Source organism: Dermochelys coriacea, chromosome 24 (assembly GCF_009764565.3).
Source record: "Dermochelys coriacea isolate rDerCor1 chromosome 24, rDerCor1.pri.v4, whole genome shotgun sequence".
NCBI lineage: Eukaryota > Metazoa > Chordata > Testudines > Dermochelyidae > Dermochelys > Dermochelys coriacea.
This window is the reverse complement of record NC_050091.1, coordinates 6,406,904-6,414,818: the sequence shown is the minus strand read 5'-3', so window position 1 is coordinate 6,414,818 and position 7,915 is coordinate 6,406,904. Positions and strand designations below refer to the sequence as shown.

Genomic DNA, 7,915 nt, shown 5'->3' with positions numbered 1-7,915 from the left:
ATTTCCAGGTGTTTTTTTAGAATATTCAAATATGTAAGATGACCATGTTTCCGAATACATGAGTGAAAAGGGTTTACGAGAAAGGAATTGGAATATCTCTGTGGGTATTTCAGTTCTTTTTTCTCTCTAGCTCATTTTGAATGTTATTGCAAGGAACATGCATTAGGCACATACCTGTGTGACCCACAATTAGGTTATGTCTCAAAGATCTCAACTGGAATAACCATATGCTTCCATTTTCTAGACCCATCCATTCCTTTCCCACAGGATCTCTTCCCAAAACGTTTATTTCATCTGCAATAATAACTAAACGAACAAGCGAATGTATTTTTGTCCATTTCCCACACTTCCATAGTGCACGACAACCCTCTTCAATGATTTCCTGTATTCTTTGTTATAATATCAGGGGGACTCTTCAGAGCCACAGTGATGCACCTTATTCTCTTTCTATTGCGGCTAACATCCCCCAAATATGTATGAATGTCTGAAACCCTGAAGCACAGAAAATAATCCAATAAGTTTCAGTCCAAAGAAGGGCTTGTCCCATCCATCCAGATACAAGAAGAAAGATTCCTTTTAAAATACACACTCTGCTGTCACACAGTCAGACCCGGACTTTGTTGTGTAATGAATTTTAGAGGCAACAGAATATTATTCCCCAGGTTTGCCCTGCTTGCTGTCAGAGTAAGATTTTGAATGGGGTTATTAATATCTCCTGGCCCTCTCCGTTGTCACACATGTTGCCCCCACAGAACTTTAAGAGGAAATATGATATCTTCCTCTCCACGTGATAAAGTCTTTCATCAAGAGATCCATTAACTAACAGGCATCTACCATTCTCAGAGCATCAAATTTGCATGACTGAAGAAAGCCAGAAAATGTCTTACCAGATAGTCTGGGTGATTCTATTCTGTCTGCAGAGTAAGTATTTTAGCCTGATATTTCATGTTTGTTTTCTACATTGCTACAAAAAATTACTTTCATGTGCAAAGGTCTTCTGAAATACAGGTAACACCAAGAGGAGCTGATGGGGAGAGCTAAACAGTCATGGGTTTTAGTTCACCAACTGAAATACTAAGAGAGGTAATGAAATATTGCGTTGTGCTCCCCACAACACCTTGAATATAGTTTAACATTTTGGATACTGTAATGGATTGTTGTTCAAAATCCAGTTCTCTTTTATGCTCATGTATTTTATATAGGCTTCCAGGGGCATTAGTCTTTTTTTATAGATAATCAAAAAGATGATTTTAAGCCTGAATGTCTAAGATAATAAAGCACTCCCTTTCATGTACAATTTTGGTCAAATAACATTCATTTTATTGTTTTTAACTCTGATTCAAGGTTAATATGAATCGGAGACTGCAGTCTAGTGGATAGAGCAGAGGACCCAGGACCCCTGGGTTCTATTCAAAATCATGTCACTGATTTGTGGGACCCTGTCCAAATCTCTCCACTTATCTGTGATAGTTTCTCCATCTGTACACAGGGATAATATTTCATCATCTCACAGGAACACTGTGAGGTTTAACTCATTAATAGCTGCAAAACAGTTTGATTATCATGTGACAGGTTCTAAGTGCCAAATATTATTAGGGTGACCAGATAGCAAGTGTGAAAAATCGGGACACTTTTTTTGTAGGGGTATAGTTGTGTATATAAGACAAAGCCCCTAATATTGGAACAGTCCCAATAATATCGGGATGTCAGGTCACCCTAAATATTATTCATTAGTATGATTGGGAGGTTTAATTAATTGTGATAAGTGCTTCAATGTCTTTGGATGAGAGATGATGCAGATGTGCAAAGGGATTGATTAGCATCCATGAGTACAGAGTGATTATTGTTTATGTTACAGCTATGCTACACTTGACAATATGGCAAAAATACTATATTAGAAAAAAAATGTCAGCAACGTCTGTTTAGTTTAAAATACATCAATTTTCGTATAGTGTATTTGAATCCTAAAAAAATGTGTAAGTACAAAAATAAAGTTAACCCACCCCCAATTTTTAAAACAATGGTCATTTTGCTTGGAGCAGATGATGTGTTATATTGAATATATTGCAACAGGTTAGTCTCTTACAAGTGATTATTGGATTCACGTTTTTGTGTTCCTTTTTATAGTGACTGCTTCACAGAAAGGGATATTGATCCAGCAGAGCCCAGCACAGATCTTTCTGGCCTCTGGAGAAACTGCACAGATAGACTGTAAGCTTTCAACAGGAGGACAGTATATATACTGGTACAAAGAACTTCAGAATGGAAGTTTGCACGGGATTTACCAGAGTTATAAGTTTGCTGCAACTCCACATGAAAAATACTCGAGTACAGTGAACAGTGAGGCAAACAAGTTTACTCTGATTATAAGTAACGTACAAAGAAATGACTCTGGGGTCTATTACTGTGGCCTTGCTGCATACATACATCCGAACTTTGGGAATGGGACCAGGCTAATTGTCACAGGTGAGTTTCCAGTGGGTTGGGACAATGACATTCCAGAGGTCTGCGGGGTTCTGAGCAGAGCTGTAACTAGGCATTTTAGCGCCTGGAGCAAGCCCTTCTGGTTTTTGTCTTGCCTTGGTGGCTGGACTGGCTGGGGTTGCTGCAGGGATGGCCCAGCGCCGATCCCTGAAAGCTGCCCCAGCCCTTTGCATAGCAAGCCACAGCAAAGCGGGCTCAGGGCAGGTGAAGCCCAACTGAGTCATGTTTCTCCCGGCCCTTCTGCCTCTTGCTGCGCCGGAGAATTTCCCAGCCAGGCTCCCGCAGGGATAAAAATGGCTGTGGGGTGCTGCGGTGACTCAGAGCTGAGCTGAGCTGAGCTTCCGAGCCCAGAACCCCGAGCACCAGCCTCTGCCGGAGCCCAGACCATGAGCCACGTCTATAAACCCCCTGCTGCTGCTGGCATCCTGCACCATCCGGTGTCAGGCTGAGGGGCTCACTGTGCCGGGGATCCCCCAGCTTCCAGATCAGGGTGGGGGTGCTGCACCGGCTGCAGAGGCCAGGGACAGCTGACTGCATTCCCTGCTTGGGCAGCTCCAGTAGTGGGGCCACCAGGGGGTCTGAGAGCTGGGGGACAGGAGCCTACAGGGGAGAGAGAGGAACAAGAACAAGGGTGGCTCAGGGCAGGTGCAGGGAAGCAGGTGGGGGCAGTGACTGAGGGGCTGTGTGGGGAGTTTGGGAAGCCAAGAGCTGTGGAGCCTGGGAGGCAGGCATGGAGAGACCTTGAAGGCCCCTGAAGGGCTTGGCAGAGCCTTTGGGGCCCTCGTGGGGAGGGAGTGAAGGGACAGGAGGGATCCGATCTTTTCTTTCCACCCCATTTTTCTACCCCTGTAGCTTTGTGCCCTGAGCAGCTGCCCGGCTTGCCCCATCCTGGTTACGGCCCTGGTTCTGAGACAGAATCTTGCAATTGTGTTTATCTGACACCCCCCCCCCGCCGTTTCAGTTTTAAGTTATCAATATTTATGCTGAGTGGTAGAATGATCCAGGTAGTGGATACTGTATGAGACTGTGAATTAGGAAACCTGGATTGTAATCCTGAATCATTGCCCATCCATCACTCTGCAACTAAAATGGGGTGATGACTCTTACTCGCCTCCGCAGAGTGCTTTGATATCTAACTACTGATGAGAAGTGCATCAGCACCAACTGTTATTACTGTCCTATCTTCTGATAGTCACGCTCACGGATTGTACCTAGTGGAAACCACCTGATCCTGGGCCCTAATGCATCTTCCTGCTGGCCTTATAAAACTTCATTAATCCGGCTCTTTACCAGGCATTCACTGAGCTTCATGAAAGGATTCCCTCCATGTGGTTTCACAGGGAAGCGTTTTTCCTCCAGAAGCTCAGCAGGAGTTGAACATAAGAACACAGTGTAGTAAAGAGGTGTCTACCCTCTGCAGGTATTCAGAATATTGAGACCATCAAGGAGCCAAGGGAACTGTTTGGAGTGGGACGAAGGAGTGTAATGGGATGAAATTAGTAAGAGAAATCCCCTTCATGCAAGGGAAGTCCCACCATTTAAGACATGTAAGACTAGACTAGACAATGCACTAGATACTTAAAATATTCTCCACTGGCAGGGTTAAGAGCTGGCTAGGGACTAGCTGAGATACCTGTAACAGGTCTTTCCAATCTCTAGTTTTGATGACTCAACTCTCTTTTAGATGCCTCTGAGCCAAGCCTTTCCATCCTGGTTCCCTCCAACTCAGAATATGCTGAGCTTCCCCCCGTCATTCCTCTGCTCTGCCTGCTCTCTGATTTCACTCCTCCCTGGAGTGCTGTTCTCTGGGACACTGGTGAGGAGGCGTCTGATGGTCAGACAGATGCTGGAGCCATAGACGGGAATGGGGTCTTTAGTGTTTGGAGCCTAATGACAATCCCTTCTGAGAAGTGGAACCAGAAGACGATCTGCACTTGTACAGCCAAGAACAGCACAGGGACAAGCATCAATGCTACAGTCTCCAAGGAAACAGGTCGAGTATTGTATCCAATCTAACCTGTTCTCTCTCCCAAGACATTTATATATGGTGTCTGGTGAAAACTTCACCTCAAGTCAGGACAAATATACAGATTTAAAGGGTTACTGCTGAGCTAAATAACTAAAATGAGGAGGAGTGGGGACTAGGTATAAAAACTACCTAGAGGGCTTGAATTGTGGGAGAGACAAGGTGGGTGAGGTAATATCTTTTTTTGGACCAATTCCGTTGGTGAAAGAGACAAGTCTGAGCTACTCAGAGCTCTTCTTCAGGCCTGTGTAGCTCGAAAGCTTGTTTCTTTCACCAACGGAAGTGGGTTCAATAAAAGATATGACCCCACCCATCTTGCCTCTCTAATATCCTGGGACCAACACATCAATGGCATCAAATTGTGAGAGAACGTTCTGGTAGCTCCCCATCACCCGCTTTTCCTCGCTCTCTCTTAAAACCATTTTTCTGTTTTATTCAATGAGCAGTGGTAAGAAGAGGGATCTGTGGCAAAACTGCCCCTAGATCTTTCTCCTAATGGGCCTGCTTGAAAGCCCATTGAAGTCAATGGATAGATTCACATAGACTTAGGGTGACCAGACAGCAAATGTGAAAAATTGGGATGGGGGTGGGGGTTAATAGGAGCCTATATAAGAAAAAGACCCAAAAATCAGGACTGTCCCTATAAAATCGGGACATCTTGTCACCCTACATAGACTTCAGTCAGTCTTGGATCAGGCGCTATCTAAGCACTTTTTCTACAAGTGTTTGAAGAGTGTTAATGCCAAGGAGACAGGAGAATGGTTTGGGGGGCTGTGAGATGGAATAACTAGGAGAATGGGAGTGAACTGAGCGAAGGAAAAAGTAGCATGAATATCCAGGATTCCCGATAATGAGATCTATTGAGTTGTGGGATTGTCTCTCAAGTGACAAGGATGAAGCCTTATTTAAAGTTGGACTGGATAGAACACTAGTGATTATACTGTAGGGACTAGCCAGGGAGGTGAACTACATGAGACCCACAATCACAGGCCTTTGCTATCTCTAACATTTATGATTTTACGATGCTCCCTAAAATGGTTTTCATTCTAATTCAGTTTAACTCACTCTAGTCATCAGTGGAACAGAGATTCTCAGACTGGATCAGTGATTCTTAGGCTGAAATAAATCACCTCTTGATAAAATAATTTACAGTGCAGGCAAGCAGAGTAAATAAATAAAAAGACTTAGCTTACCTCGGGCTACCAATGGCCTGAATCCTGCACCAAGTAGCCACCTAGCCCCACTGGTGCCACCTCCAGGTGCGGAGTGTGACAATGACCTTAGATGGTGGATTTTGGAGGAAAGGCCTCACTTCGTTGTGCACGGCGTTCCATGAAAAGTAGATGACACTGACCCACTCTTTTTAATGGGATTTTTTCCATTAACAAATCTTTGCTCTGCACTTAACGTTGTTCTTTTCTCTCTGCAGATGAGGCCAGGAAAAAAAAACTGCAATTATGTGTTATTTGTTGGGCTGTCTTGTATTTTCATCCTTGTCGTCATCCAGCTGCTGATCCTGCTCTTCAGAAAGTGTCCAACCAGAGGTAACTTGTTTATAACTCTATCTGCTAGGAAGCAACCATTCATCACATATCCCTAAAACTGTTCTTTTGTTCTTCTCCAGCAGGGAGACCTGTGCAAACAGGGAATCAAATACCTATGAGGCACATTCCACAGGTAAAGTGCTTTTTTAGCCACTGGCACGTCAGAAAGATACAGTATATTAATGGGGTGTTAAATCAGTGTCCTGGCCAAATTCCGGCACTAGTGGCTACATTCCGATTACCTGATTTCCTCTGACGTTCACATGAAGAAGCTATTCTTTCATTTCCCTCCTAATGTAGACAGCAACTGCTTTGTAGGGTTGCCAGTGAAGAATTGCTATTGTATTACCATATTCCCGCCTGCCCGAGTGGTGGATGAAGCAGTGCTTTTTATGCTTCTCTATGAGTTTTACATGGACCAAAAAAGAAAAAAGTCTGAACAATTGGTCACATTCATCCAAATGTTGCTCCAAGTTACGTGGTCATAAATCGAGTTACCCCCTCATTGGCATTCGTGGAATTACTCAGATCAACATTGGTCTGGCAGAATTTGGCCAAAATATTTTTCACTCTCCCATAATTCAAAAGCAGGCCATCTAATGGCCTGCACACTTTAAAAAAAAATCACATCTGGGCCCAGACTAGACGTTAAAACATTTAATCCTTCTAGGAATTTTGAGAAGGAAAGAAGAGTAAAAATAGGAATTTAGAATGGAACAGCTCTAACAAGAGGGAGTGGTCTAATTCTGGTAGCAGATTCACTGATGCAACTCCAATCCCACTGACTTCTTGTGGTAACGGAGATGAGAATTTAGCTTGTGGTTACTACTGCAATCTTTGGGATCACATTTCTCTGCCATTTGCAATAGCCCATTGACTTCAGTGAAGTTACTATGGATTTACACCAGTGTAGATGAAATCCAAATCTAACCTCTTCTCTGTAAAACGCTTCTACACAATATTCTGCTCTCACTTACATTAACATAAAATTGAACTCCATTGACTTCAGAGGAGTTACTCTAGTTTTACAACAGTGTGAGTAAGAGTAGAATTTAGTTTCTTGTCTGGTTACCTAATAAGTAGTACTAGTTAAATGTATGAGATTATAGATTCGCATTAAGAATATTAATATCTAGTCTTTCCTTTTTCTGTTCCAGACCGAGTATGCAGCTGTGAGGTACAAGAAATGAAAAGTCCCTTTTTAACTGACACGGTCTGACAAAATTATTTATAGGGTTTAAAGAAGCTATGCATGAGGGGAAAATGAAAGTGAAAGAGAATTTCTGAGTCTAATGTCTGCACTTTACTAATTACTAAAATGTGAGGTGGCTGGGCTTAAAATACAACTTGTTATAAATGTACCAGTCTCCAAACCCTTTTTGACACCATATATTTAAATAAATTGTTTTCTTTTTGGTTATTGTGGAGAATTACTTGCTCTGTCATCCCCATATCATTAATGTCAGTGGGAGCTTCGCCATTGACTTCTGTGAGCACAGGATCAAGCCTTTAAACAGGATTGTTTTACATATTTACACAAGGGATTTGATTCTATATTCCTTGTGCCCCCCAAAGACCCACTGAAGTAGAATGGGGCTTTAAGACTTATGAGATGTTTCATTATCTTTGCATAATCTCCAATTATCATCATTTAAAAAAAAGTTACATTTTTTGCATTTGTATTTTTTTTTAGTTACTCCTAAATCTTAGTTCCATTGCTATGATGGTGACATCGCTGGTATTATTCAGTGATGTGACTATACAGCAGCCCATTCAAACTTGTGAAACATCTGATCACTTTTGTAAGCGTTTTATCAAATGAAAATACAGACAGAGAGAGAGGAGTGAAGTTGGTTCCCTG

At 42.6% G+C, this 7,915-nt stretch overlaps 1 protein-coding gene across 2 annotated transcripts; it reads left to right on the top strand.

Annotated features, from left to right (window-relative positions):
* Window positions 1-471: 471 nt before the first annotated feature.
* On the top strand, window positions 472-7,474 carry LOC119847950 (immunoglobulin gamma-1 heavy chain-like). 2 transcript variants are annotated; one of them, XM_043501791.1, is made up of 6 exons: window positions 472-921; window positions 2,128-2,466; window positions 4,169-4,477; window positions 5,940-6,054; window positions 6,138-6,187; window positions 7,212-7,474. In XM_043501791.1, exons 1-6 carry the CDS (start codon window positions 858-860, stop codon window positions 7,271-7,273), a joined length of 939 nt encoding a protein of 312 aa, XP_043357726.1. In that variant the 5' UTR covers window positions 472-857; the 3' UTR covers window positions 7,274-7,474. The 2 variants fall into 2 exon arrangements, with proteins under 2 accessions (XP_043357726.1, XP_038239144.1); XM_038383216.2 differs by having other exon boundaries at window positions 479-921; window positions 6,135-6,187.
* The last annotated feature ends 441 nt before the right edge of the window (window positions 7,475-7,915 follow it).